This window comes from Alosa alosa, chromosome 12 (genome assembly GCF_017589495.1).
Source record: "Alosa alosa isolate M-15738 ecotype Scorff River chromosome 12, AALO_Geno_1.1, whole genome shotgun sequence".
Lineage (NCBI taxonomy): Eukaryota > Metazoa > Chordata > Actinopteri > Clupeiformes > Clupeidae > Alosa > Alosa alosa.
The window spans coordinates 25,292,476-25,306,459 of record NC_063200.1 but is presented as its reverse complement, the minus strand read 5'-3'; the positions used below and the strand labels follow the sequence as shown (position 1 = coordinate 25,306,459).

The window sequence follows — 13,984 nt, the reverse complement described above, 5'->3', positions numbered from 1 at the left end:
ACAAATCTTAAAATTATAGTCTCTGTGGTGTCCTAGGAGTGTGCACTTGATACTACTACACAAGCTTTAGCCAATCAGTGCATGGAACTACCTGTATAGAATCAAATAGACAGGTGAATTATAATACTTTACTGTCTTAATGGTAACCTCCATCAACTGGTTATGTAAGTGCATCAGGAACCCAAGTAGACCATTGATGTAATACATAATTGTGCTTTTTATGTAGTTATAACAATACTGAACGGAAGAAATAGTACTACTCAAATTACACTTACTCAGAAATCTGTACACACAGAGACACAGTGACAATCGACTCTGTTAAACAGGGATGAGAAGCTTTATATCAGTACAGTGTATTCAAAACTTCCCAGTGTATTTACAAAAGTCAACACAAGGTAGAAAATAAACACTTCACAAATTAAGCTGAACCATTAAACAATTCAATTATTCAAATGAAAAAGGAAACATGAATTACATCTACGAAGAATTTTCAAAATTGTCAGGCAACATTTTGGGGAGAAAAATAAACAAAACAAAACCAAAATGACACACGTTACACACTAGTTGTGTGGCAATAGAAGTAACATGACCAAAGGCAGATGTTATTACAAATAACACTAAAAACATTGCATCATTTGTACAGTATAATCTTTAAATAATTCACAGAAACACAGATAAGTTGAATTCCCAGGCTATAAAATTACACTTTGCTGTGTAAAAAGGTTTAGTAAATATATCATAATAATAGCAACAATGGTAATCATGATCATTATTATGGTTCAACTTAAACAAGACCCAGATAAAAAAATCGCATTGAAAGGAAATCACAGTATTTCCGGGTAACACAACTATAAATTAGGAAAAAAAAAAGAGAAAGAGATGTAGAGAGGAGCATTTTATCGTTTCACGTGGGCCCATGAAAAACAAGCTCATCAACATCTCCAAACATTCTCTTATGTGTCACCTGTTACTCTCGCCTGTAAACCCTTCAGCCATGTTTGCCCTTGTATGAAATTATTTGAAATGTTTCACAATATTCTGGCAAGAGGCCTGACTAATTTTGTGGCAGACATACATAGTGCTACAGTTATCTGTCTACATGCTGCTGAATCATCTTTCTGGTTAGGTAACAGGAACAGACCAGGCAAGCAAGGGCATCATCACTAGAACTCCGTAGAGTGAACCATGACTCAGCACAATCCTTTGCCACAACAACAGGGGGATGGCTGGTGAAGCGTTTAGTATGAAAACAAGGGGTTGTTTGTTTTAGAAAAACTATTTGTTTCATGATCTGTTTTTATCAATAATTATTATATGACCAACACCATCTCTATGATTATCGACATGACAGTGTCACTTAGGTTATATCAATGCAGTGCTGTTTTAGCTTGTTTATTAGACAGGAATCAGCCCTTACTCTGATGATCATGTGTACTATTAGTTGTTTTGGGACCCAGACAATTATTTTTGTGCCCTTCCTTTGTACTTCACACATTTTTTATATATACAAAAACATCAGGGAGAGACATCATTGAGTAATAAGAAATGTTATGATTGGATTTAGTTGAAAATGATAAGGAAAAAAAAGACACCACTGAAGTTCAAACTCAATATATACAGTTTTCGTTTGTCTGCTTGTCCGTCAATACACGGATCAAGTAATATACTTCCATTTGTATACACATGCACATGTAGCTTCTGATTGTACACCCACATATATACACAAAAGATACAAATATTAACAATGTTAACTTGTTGTAGTCTTCCCTCTGTGTGATTGGTTAGAGTTCAGCTCTTAGTCCTCTGTAGCTGAAGAAGTGAAACAACATTACAAAAGAGAGCGATGTAGGGAAGGGAGGGGAGGATGGGGAGGAGAGGCTTGGACCCACTTCCTTACGAGTGTAAAAGAAGGCTGGCTACAGCGCGTCTGCACTAGTTAATTCCCTTGTCTCCTTGCTGACTCCTCAGGATCTCAAAAAACGATGCTCACACGCTCATGGTCATATTTGGAGAGTACTATAATGGCAGAAAAAACAAATGCACAAATTACACGCAAACAATAAACAAAACCTTAACATCAAAACACAAATGTCATGTATTACTTTAAAAGATGTCTTAATTGGTCTGAATTTGGTATTAATATTACATATCAGCAAAAACATCTCCTCCTGTTCATTAGTTAAAAAAATCTAAACACAACCACAGTAAGGATGGCAATGACACTGTGGGACAACCCATCCACTAACATATTCAGTATGCTACATAATGGGATCACAGTTTAGAAGGTGTTGTTGTAGAACACTATCACCACACTGAACTGCAGGAGTAGGAGGGCACGTACGCTCTCGTTCTGAAAGGGGTTGAGGAAGCTGCCTCCCATCTCTCCATCATCTCGTGGGGTGCCGGGCTGGTTACTCATGCTGAGGTTGCCGGGGGAATTCTGGTCAAGGCAGAACATGCACAGTGGTCACAATCATGTCTTTAGATACACACATTGTTCATTTACATTGTGTGAATGACATTTTAGGGGAGTTTACATAGATGGGACATAGATGGTAGTTTTTGCAGTTGCAAAAAAATGTAATGCTTTGAAACAACAGGGGAACCATGAAAAAACTAACCTTGGGGATACTGTCCATATCAGCTGAACCTGGATGGTGGACAAGAGAGGCAATTCCTTGAAGTTAGTCTGCCTAGCCACAGCTTGAAACAGTCCAATACATTTGTAACTAATAACATCAGTATAACAGAGTGAAATGTCAGTGCGATGGTGATATTGATCTTCAGTGTCCTAGTCACTTTGAGCCGTGTTTAGAATTTGGTTTTATGTCCTCAAACTGACCAGTTCATAATTCCCTTTTGAACTTGAATACAGAGAATCATCATCAAAGACTTCTTCACCATATATGTACCATTTTGTACCCTATATAGTGTGTAATGATGACATTTTGTGAGATATAATGACTATTTACTTCCTCAATTACCCCCACTAGAGGGTACATGAATGTTGATGTAATCAACACAGAAAAAGTAAACAGTGACCCTACAGGTTGTTTACAGTATGATCTCTAACCATTTTTCAAAAGAATGACTACAGCCACAGGGCCAATGTCTCATAGACATTTCAAACACAGAGTGGGTAAGGGGTTAGGGGTCAGGAGCGGGTTGCACCAACTAGTCTTTGCTACGCCTGTTATAAGTGCTAAGTTTGTCTTTCTTAAGACTGGTCTTAGGCCCATATCTAACGCCTGTTGCACCAACGTTGAGTTACGGCAGTCTTAGCTTAAGACTGGTCCTAAGTCCTGTTGGTGCAACCTGCTCCAGATCTCTGGAGGACTCTGAGGATGGGTGGAGGACCAGTGGAGTGCCATCAGGGAGGCCAGTGCCTGGCGGTCTCACCTAGTGATCCGTTCATGTGGTGGGGCTCCATACCGGCCATCCCGCCCATCGGGCCGTCTCCCCCTGGGCCCATGGGGAACTGAGGGGACAAACAGACATGCAGATGTGTGGATGAACACAAAGGCAGGTTCGCAAACTTCGCATCGAATGCACACTCAAGCACACACAGCACCAGACCAGCACAAAAGGAGGCAATGATGAACCCCATAGCCCCATTCAGACTTGCTTGTTGCCAAAAAATTAGTTTTGTGTTGCCAATTGTTATTTTGCTTGTCATCACTACACGTCACTGAATTCAAAGTTCTATCATCGCAACATTGCTGCTAGCCTCTTTCTGTCTAAATGTGGCTTAAGCTACTATATACTGTAATCTCCTGCCTACATGTATATATAGCACCTATTTTGACACAAGCATCAGCAATTGTTTTGATCTATATTGTTGTATTTGTCAATATTATAATACATACTAACATTTGTTTGACATTTTTCAGTCACCTCAGGTAACACCAGCATGACAAATCAAGATGAATGATCTGCTTAGGGACAGAGTGAATAACAGTTGGAGCTAATGTCCCTGCTAAATGAATGGCAGCTTGTACATTGCTCCAGACCCAAGGACTGTGACTTTGAGTTCTCACCCACAGACCTCTTCAATCAGCCACCAGCTGCCTTGGCATGAACAGGAACTGACCGAGAGAAGGAGAGAGGGAGAGAGAGAGAGAGAGAGAGAGAGAGAGAGAAAAAGGGAAGGGAATGGAAAGACGCCGTGTGGACGACAGGAGTCCTGAAGGGGTCAGCGAGATCACAGTCCCAGAACAGAGCGCCCACTGTGAGTCAGGGGCGGGTGCTAAATCACGACGTGCGGGGTCAGGACAGTGAGCCTGGGCCCAGCACTCAAGGATTAATCTGGCCGCGGGCACTGGCCCCTCCGCCTTTGCCAAGAGCTGCATTAGCAAGATTTAAAGGAGAGATGAGGGCCTAGGGTGGAGGGCTAGAGTAATGTATACCCGCCGAGCTATCTGCTGCTCTTAATTTATTTGTTTTGTAATTTATGGCCTCTTTCCTCCGTGCGATTCATCATGAAAATAACCCCGCAGCGTGATGCTTACGTTTTGCCGACTCACTCCTGGTGGGACTGCATTTATCATGGTGTACATGTTCTCGCCGGAGTTGGTGGAGTCTGGAAAATAAGTGTACTGCTTGTTCAAAGAGCCAGACAGGGGTCTAATGTTAAGTTACAATTACAAGATGAAATATGGTGATAAGGTGTATTTAATCCTTAACCAGCGACTTTTCATATTTTATAATTGGCCCATAAGGAGCACGGAGGACTATAAAGCTCTACCTGCTGGGCTTGGCATGATGGGCGTTCCTGGGGGGCCGCCGCCTCCCGGGGGACCCTGACAAAGACAAACAAGTAAACAAACAAACAAATAAGAAAAGCCTGACGACGACAGCTGTGGGCATGGCTGTTTTTAAACGTCTCTCTGCAGGGTCCCAAATAAACAGTCTCCTGGTTCACTTGGACCAGCATGGTGGGTGTATCAGACAACTGTAGGCATCAGGTGCATCAGGCAAAACACTCTGATTATGGAACACATATTGGGTGGTAGTCATGACATCAACTGAAGGCTTCACATAATAACCAGTATTCACTCAAATGTGGTACTAAGATGAGAGATATGTGGCCCTTGTAAAATAGAATCATACTTTCACTACACTCGTTATTATTTGGAAAACTGATAGAAATTGCACAGATTTTTCCATTGAAATTAACCTGGGATGAACAACTATAACTGCCTAATGATGAACTTATAAAACATAAATAATCTCTTAGAACATAATTAATCTCTTTCTTATTTCTAGAGTTATCACACATAGACCATTCAAAAACAAAACTGTTCACTGCATGGATCATATAATCCATGTCCTCATTGGACACTGCCAGGGAGGTTTGCTGTGCTACTGCCCCACTACCTTATGATTCCCTTCCATCACTGGCTTTTACGAGGAGCGCCATAACAGTTTGTGTGCAGTGATCCTCGGTGCTCGGGTCTGTCGCTGTGGTCAGCACTCTGCATATCTTCCTCCTCCACACAGAACAACAACCGACCCCCCCCCCCTCCTCCACCCACCCCTCCTATGCCTTACCAAATTTAATTAGGTCTCCCTCTCCCACTCCCTCCCTCTCTTTCTCTCTCTCCCTCTCTCTTCCCTCTCTCTCTCTGCTGACTCGGCCCAGGCTTCCCGAGCCCCTGTCGTGGCGGAGCTGCTTTCCGTAAACACCATGGGGCGACGCAGCACACCGTGGCCCTAATAGAATGTCGAGAAGAGAAGCCGTTAACAGGGACACGGACATCCACGAGCAGCGTTACAGTAACAGCTGAACTAGTACATAACGATGTCGTGTATCAGCACAATTTGGGATGTGTGTATAACATTAGGGACAACACACTACAAAACACAACAGACAACCACTATCAGCTATCTGGTCAGGCTTGTTTGATCAGTAAATACACACACATGTTGTGTGTTTAGTATATGCAAACACATTAGTAAACAGTAAACAATGCGGCAAATTCCGACCGTAAAATTAAGTAGTTCATGCATTCCAAAAACGCTGTGGGAAACGATGTGGCTCACGAGAAGCACTGGACAGAAAGCAATTACGGCGTGGGGGGGACCAAGGTGAGCAGAGCAGGGGGGTTGGTGCCAGCAGCCGAGGGGCCCGGAGCTGGTGGCCTTCTCAGCACTTTCTCTCTCCGTGTGTGTCTGAATAAAGATGGATGTGTTACCTACCACATAGCTCCCCGGAGATGCCGAGGAGTAGGGGATCTAAATGCCAGCAATGCAGTGGGAGAGAGAGAGAGAGAGAGAGAGAGAGAGAGAGAGAGAGGGAAAAAGAAAGAGAGGGGAGAAGAGAAACAACCCGGAGAAAAAAAAATGTCAGCAAAAAGATGCGGATAAGGAGTTTTGTTTTTGCTTTGTCTTGTAGCGAGCACTAAAATAGAATGGTAAAGACTGCATTCCTTGAGACTGAAATAAATACGTAAAAGACAATAATCTGTCACAGAGTTTTGGTGTATCTTATGCGGACTCACCGAGTTAGAGTTGGGTGGGTTCGGCCACGGTCTTCCTCCAGGTCCCCTTTACAAACACAGATGGAGACAAACGTATTCATTTTACTTCCTATTATAAACTAAGTAATATTCTTATTATTACATAACATGAGTCTTCATTCTGTTGACTTTCTAAGGAGATGTAGACATGCTGACAGAGGATGTCAGAGGAGCTGCTGAATTCTTACATATTCATCCCTGGCATCCCTGGACCACCTAAGGCATTCAGTGGAGGCCTCATCCCTCCACCATAACCCTGCAGAGAAACAGATGTGGTCACTAGCTAGAAACGTTACACCACCACCTCTTTAAGTCGCTTCTACATACTTTTACGAGGTTATCAAGAGACCTGGGGGGTATTTTAAGTACGTGGTTTAGTGACAAATCTGAATAAGTTAACTCATAGTAAGTGGTAAACCTCCTATTAGAAAAGTGTGGCTTCATTATCGTAACAAAACAATGCCATAGGGCTCTAGTTGTAGGAGGTTTACCACTTACTTTGAGTTAACCTACCCAGGTTTGTCACTAAACCACATACTTCCCACATGTGCTAACATGGTGTCTATCCAACATAAGAACTCCCATTACAAAAGACCTTTTTGTCTGTAACTCAGATGACCGCTGATTGAGGTCAGTGTTCTACCTGTGGCCCGAGAGGCACCATTCCTCTGGGCGGTGTCATTCTCTGCATTCCACCCATGTTTGGATGACCTGATAAAAACACACACAAAAAGAAGGGGGATAAAACACATGACTCAGAACAACACTCAAATGTTACGGAGTTTAAGACGATCCTGCCAAAAGACAGACCTTGCTGTCGCGTGGGATCCATTCCGCTGGGTAGTAAGGCCTGGTTACCGGGGACTCCTCCTAGTGCCTGAGCAAATAAACAGCAGTACGGAGAACCGAGTGTGTCAAACAACAGCACTTAGAACAGCAGCTAGATTGCCTGGAGAGAGTGGAGATGTGTGGGAGTCTGGGAAGGTGCAGTACCTGACTGGGTATTCTGAGTGGAGGCCTGGGACCACCTGGGTAGCGTGGTGACATGAAGGGCTGCGGAGACAAAAACGACAGAAAGCATTCAGAGAGAGAGAGAGAGAGAGAGAGAGAGAGACTGAGGGAAATCTTCGTGTTGGGTGGATCTTTAGGAGAGAGAGCTGCTCATTGATCTCCGCACGTGCTCAAAGGAGCCATCAAGCACCTCAGATCAGAAACATAAAAAGGAGCTAAAAGGGGCCTCTTGAAGATTAATAAAAGAGGCAGGCAATGCAAAGCTCCTCTCAGCCTGGTTTACATGCAGCACTTCCACAGTGAACAAGCGCTGGAACAGCCTGCACAGTGTACCAGAGCGCTACAGGCTCCACTGCCATCGTGGACAAAGTCATACAGAACAGATTGGTCACCTGCATCTCTTGTCAAAATCCCATGCAACTCATTCATTAATTCATTTAGCAGACACTTTTATGCAAACCGACTTACAAAATGAGGAATAGCGTTACATTGCAAAGGAGACCTTAGGTGACAAATACGACTACGAGAGGATGAGGATGTTAAGTGTGTGGCTCCGACAAAGCAAGTCTGACTAGCTGACCGGAGACAGCTTAAGCACCCAAACTGTTCTCCTTTGGCAAACAGTCCTGACCTCAGTAATGTTCTGATATTCATGCAGCCATATCTCTACCTGCTCAAGGGATCAAGGCTGGGGGGACTGTTGCTGGCACTTCTGTCAGGCCTGAATTAGCTTCCTCAGTCCCTTTCAAGAGGTATCTGAGCTCATCTGAATCCTTTTAAACATGTACCCCGGCCTGGCGTGGGTAGCCATGTAGTTTTTCATGACGGCTATCGGTATATCTGACTGTGTGTAAACTGATTCAAGATTGTGTTCCCTACTGGCTGCATACACATAGGTCAATTGACATTTGCGTTATTGTTATGGTAAAAACTGGCCCATAGTCCACATTCATGGCTGAATAAATAAAGGCAACATTCCGGTGAAAAGGGAAAAGGCTCTGAAGATGAATCGTCATTTTATTCTTAGTCTCTCGCAGTCTCCCTTTTACTTTCTCGTTGTTCATCTCGTTGTGTCTGCCCACGTCTGTTCTCGCTGTCTTCTTCCCGCTCTCTTGTCTCTCTTTGTTTACCGACGTGCAATACTCTAGCACTTCGTCAGCATAAACCATCTTGTTCTTTGTATAATGATCAGACTGCCATTTAAAAGCAGCCCTTAAAAGGTCATTTCAATCATGGGAATCCAGGCAGGAATTTCCAGCAGTGGTCACCTCACACAACACACACACACACACACACACACACACTGGTACAACCCCCTCACCCCACCCCCTCAGCGTTCTCACACTGTGGCGACGTTCTCAGGGTCACCTGAGATTGAGGCGCCTCTGGGCATTTAGGCGGGAGAGTGGCCACTGATTAATTATGGACCGAGGTGACAGGGCCGAATTTGTCAGCCTCAATAATTAATGACTTCGAACAGTGGACCTCGCCGAGGTGAGCGTAGTAGCCTAGGAGAGAGGAGGTCTCCTTACAGCACTGGGTCCAAGGCAAATGTTCCGTATGTATACAGAGGGAGGATTCCCTCCCTCCCTCCTCCCCTCCTCTCTCTGCCTCACAGGAGCAGTGCGTCGGGGCAGGGTGGGGGGGAGAAGAAGAGAAAGATCCAGAAGCTGAGACCCAAACAGAGCGCGCGTTCCTTTCCACATGGAAACCCTCTGCATTATTCATGGGCCGAAGCCGTCTAAAAATAATGCACTGAGCACACTCATTCATCACCGTAAAGAGCTCAGGCTATACACCGCTGCAGTGTGTGTGTGTGTGTGTGTGTGTGTGTGTGTGTGTGTGTGTGTGTGTGCATGTGCATGGGTGTGTGTGTGTGTGTGTAAGTGTGTGCATGTGCATGCAGGCATGTGCATGTGTGTGTGCGGTGCGTGTGTGCGGCGCGCGCGTTTATGCAGGTGTGTGTGTGTGTGTGTGTGTGTGTGTGTGTGCATGTGTGGCATGTCGGTGTGTGTGTGTGTGTGTGTGTGTGTGCATGTGCATGCATGCATGCATGTGCGGTGTGTGTGTGTGTGGCATGCAAGCGCGGCGCAAGCGCATACGCATGCATGGCGGCGCCTTGGCTTCATGTGTGTGTGTGTGTATGTGTGCATGTGTGCATGTGTGTGTGGGGTCTCTTAAGCCACCACTACTCTTCCTCATTTTCCTATGTCTCCTTTCCTCTTGCTAGTTCATTCTTTGCAAGTAGCAAATCAATATGTCGCACGTGTACTTTATATACACATTCACACATTCATACTCCAGACTCCCATTTGTAGTCACTGTGGCCATTCAGCACAGTGGTACACATGTAATACAAATGAAGTCTATGCCAAATATCTAATACAGAAAACTCAAAGATGCAGAGCATGGGTTGGTCTTGATGGGTTGGAAACCAGATGAACCACATCCAGCTTCTGACTTCTAGTCATCTGTCGTCCACTAGTTACTTAAAGCCAGGAGAGAGCAGAGGCAGTGGCAGTGAGAGAGAGAGAGAGAGAGAGAGAGAGAGAGGAAGCCTGGACTAGGATCTTGAGTTCTGGGTGTGGGCACTTGCCTGACCCCCGGCCGCCTCTGGAGGATCCATTAAACCAGCGGAAAGGCAGCATCTCTGGGAGTGGGGGGAGAGGCTGGAGTGGACGCTTAGCTTCAGCATCTATCCACTAATGACAATGAGCCTCATCAAGGCTTTCCTGAGACACTGGACTCGACCGCCTCTCACAATTCCCTCCGCATAAATGGAGTTATCAGATTACACTGAAGTAATTCTGATGAAATATTAAAGGTCCAGCCACTCCTTCAACTCTCAATGCCCTACACAAAGCTTCCATGGGCTCTGAGCGGGCCCCGTAACTGCAGGCTGGCTTCCGTCTTGATGACCATCATAATGAAGGAAGCCCAACCAACTCGGTGTAAAATTAAAAATTTAAAGAGCATGATTTAAAATGGACTCAAAGACTCAAGATTGACTTAAGATATCAACAAGAAATCAAAAATAGAATGTGATCAAGACATGTGTATTAAACATCTTGATTAGTCAGCAACACATATTACAGTCTAACCTGAAGATCTTGTCAGTAAAAATGAAAGCCACAACACAACATGCAAGAGCATGTCCCAATATATTCCTGCTCTGGTGGCAAAGACAGCAGGAAAATCAGGGCTCTGTATGCAGCACACATTTTGATTGCAGTCACTACAATGCACAATGAATCATTCTGGCAGTGTTCTCCATTTCAACTCTAGGGGGCACTGTTGAACAAACCATTTCCTGCTCTCTTTCAGCAGACTTACAATGGCTCTCCAGTTACAAGCTTGATGCATGTATGTGTGTGTGTGTGTGTATGTGTGTGTGTGTCACACATTAAGGTCTACATTCAGTGAAAAGGCAAACATACATTGGCACTAGCCAACATACATCAGAAAAAACAGGTGTTGGCCATGTCCTTGTATTTGTCATTACAAAGTGTCTCCTTTCAGTTCATCCACAATTGAATCCATTTTGTTCAGTCTGTCCTCTCACAATAGTACTGGTGCTGTGAACAAGCCATCTATTCGGAATCTCACAAGAGTGCAAGGTGACTGATAGACCAACACACTAACAGCATGTGAATACAACACTTCAACACATATGCAGACAAAGGAACAGGAAGGTGACTGGTACAAGCCACCACAAAGCTGCTCTGCAAAGGAGGAGGCATACGAGGGCACATAGCCTTTGCTAATTCCTTAGTCAGGAATGGCCAAAAATACCCATGGTCAATGACCATAAAATCTCAAAGGTTTGTAACACAACCTGTTAGCCAGACCGGTCATTTTTTAAGGAAAGGCAGTGTAGTTCAACACATATAGAGACCATTTTTGTGACCTCATATGTGCCAGGAGTCTTATCACTCTACTGTGAATGCCTCTTTGTTAACAAGACACGGGGAGGACATGGAGTTACTGTGACTGACTAACTGACTAAAATGGAGTCTGAAATGGAGTCTTTGGAACACACACACCAGCGTCCCTGCCTCAGCTTGACGAAGTGAGGAAGAAATAAAGGGAGAGAAAGGGGGGGCAGACAGAGAGAGAGAGAGAGAGAGTTGGAGGGGAAAAAAACACGCCAGAGCCCCAAATGAAACAGTTCCTATTTTTATAAATATCGGCATGGCGTATAGATAAGTTCAGGCGGTGCGTGCCATGGACCAAAAATAACCGCATCACATCGGCACATCTCGCGCCGTGTCTGCTGCCAGAATATCGACAGCCTGACACAGAGCTGGGGGGAGAACAAAAACAGTTGTCAGAGGAAAGGCAGAGGAAGGGGAGACAGAGAGAGAGAGAGAGAGAGAGAGAGAGAGAGAAAAGAGAGAAAGAGAGAGAGTCCAGCTCAGAGGCATGGGCTGCAGGAGAGTGGTCACTGTGGTCATGTAATGCGGATAAATAAATAAATAGCTGGTCAGCTCGATAGCCGGCTGCAGGGTGGAAAATAATCTTCAGGTGTAGCCGCACGCCAAACTCAGGTCAGGGGCCGGAACAGGTCGATCCCAGGCTCAATGGGCGGGGTGAGCCTGAAGCGATCTAGACATCTATCAGTGCATCCTGGGAGGAGAGAGGGAGCAAGGGAGAGCGAGGGAGTACTGCTGGGGGTGGTTGGGGATGGGGGGAGGTAGGAGAGATTGAGGGAGAGAGAGAAGAGACAGAGGGAGATGCTGAAGTCAAATGTGAAAGAGAAAGGGAGGACGTGAGGAGAGAGAGAAGAATGCTGAGAAGAGAGAGAGAGAGAGAGAGAAAGAGAGAGAGAAGAGCAAGAGAGAGAGAGAGAGAGTAAGAGGAGACTTGATGAAGGGGGGGAGAGGAGGAAAAGAGAAAGACAGAGAGGAGGAGGAGGAGAAAAGACAACAAGAGGAAGGTAGGAAGGGATGAAGTGAGTGAAAGGAGAGAGAAGTAGACGCTCAGAGAGACGAGAGAGAAATCAGAAAGTGAGAGAGAAGTCAGGTGGGGAGGGGGGTGGAAAACAGGTGAGAAGAAACGAAGGAGAAAAACTGAAGAAGAGTGCGACTACGAGAGAGGTAGAACTGAGAAGAGAGGTGGAGGGAGAGAGAGAGAGAGAAAAAAAAGGAAAGACGGTAGAGGGTGGGGGTGAAGAGAGAATGCAAATGCCCTGGCCAGGAGATAAAAAAGCCTTCAATAATGCATCTGCTGCTTTTACACTTTCCCTCGAAGCAGCAGCAGCAGCAGCAGCAGCAGCAGCAGCATCAGTGTTGTCTCTGGCTACCTCGGGCGTCATCTATTTCAACTCATGTATAGTGTGGCGCGGTGTGGTGTAAGGTAGTGTGTGTGGTGTTAATGGCGTGGTGTAGTGTAAGCATGGAGCGGCGCGGTTAGTGGTGCGGCGATGGTGTGGTATTGCGTGTTGTGGCGTGGTGTGGTGTGGCATGGAGTGGCGTGGTGTGGTGTGGTGTGGTGTGGTGTGGCATGGAGTGGCATGGTGTGGTGTGGTGTGGTGTGGCATGTTGTGATGTGGCATGGTGTGGTGTAGCGTGGCGTGGCGTGGCGTGGCGTGGCGTGGCGTGGCGTGGCGTGGCGTGGCGTGGCGTGGCGTGGCGTGGTGTGGCGTAGCATGGTGTGATGTGGCGTGGTGTGGTGTGGTGTGGTGTGGGGGCACTATTGACCCACCGCAACACTGTTCTGCCACACCACTGCAAGGACAAATGAGCCCTTTACAAAGAGCGGAGATCGGGGATATCTACCTCCGCACTAACAAAAAGCTGTTATGTTTGAGAATGAAAATACGGCGAGTGAACTCAGATGGGGTGTATTGTAACTGTATTTTAAATGGTGGGTGGAGGTGGAGTGGGTGGGTTCGTTGATCTACTTAATGTGAGGGACTGGATCTTCTTTCGATTTGAGCCGAGATCAGGAGAGCCCTAGGGGCTTTTCTACTACAGGCTTTTCCCAGCACCCCAAAATCCCCCAAATCCCCAAATCAGACTCCCATGATCCCATATGTGTTGTGTGTCAGAGGACAGCTCAGGTGAACACAGCTCTGGCATCTGATGGGTGTCCTTACTTTAGACATTTTACATAAGCTCATTTGCCTCCTAAGGACACTTCCTTGCAACCCGAAAGTCCAAATGGGAAAGGGTCTGTTGTGTTAACCAAATGACCGGTCGTCTATAAATACCACGGCACCACGCTTCCGTTTTCCCTGGTCCGGGCCGGCCGCAGGTCCGCGCCTTGCCGCGATTGATTCCTCCGTCACGTCTTTTTTTCCTGCGCCGCCACTGCGAGTGATAATGTGACCCTGGAGGACACGAAATCAGTGACGCCGGACTGATAAAAGAGATGTGAACACATGTTCAGCCAGAGACGGCATGAATCACAATGAGGTGGATAAAGAGAGAGAAAGAGAGAGAGATGAAGTGTGT

General features: G+C 45.6%; 1 protein-coding gene across 4 annotated transcripts in view; it reads right to left on the bottom strand.

Annotated features, from left to right (window-relative positions):
- Positions 1-314: 314 nt before the first annotated feature.
- ssbp2b (single stranded DNA binding protein 2b) overlaps positions 315-13,984 on the bottom strand; it is a 46,671-nt gene continuing 33,001 nt past the window's right edge. Inside the window, exons 6-17 of one of the 4 annotated variants that reach the window (XM_048258647.1) lie at positions 7,512-7,571; positions 7,329-7,395; positions 7,162-7,229; positions 6,707-6,774; positions 6,501-6,546; positions 6,199-6,234; positions 4,745-4,799; positions 4,509-4,579; positions 3,400-3,478; positions 2,622-2,650; positions 2,319-2,440; positions 315-2,016 (exon numbers count right to left, since the gene is read on the bottom strand). In XM_048258647.1, the coding sequence (XP_048114604.1) occupies positions 2,001-2,016; positions 2,319-2,440; positions 2,622-2,650; positions 3,400-3,478; positions 4,509-4,579; positions 4,745-4,799; positions 6,199-6,234; positions 6,501-6,546; positions 6,707-6,774; positions 7,162-7,229; positions 7,329-7,395; positions 7,512-7,571 (717 nt within the window). In that variant the 3' untranslated portion in view covers positions 315-2,000. The remainder of the gene's footprint in view (positions 2,017-2,318; positions 2,441-2,621; positions 2,651-3,399; positions 3,479-4,508; positions 4,580-4,744; positions 4,800-6,198; positions 6,235-6,500; positions 6,547-6,706; positions 6,775-7,161; positions 7,230-7,328; positions 7,396-7,511; positions 7,572-13,984) is intronic. The other 3 variants (XM_048258648.1, XM_048258650.1, XM_048258651.1) reach the window with 3 other exon arrangements.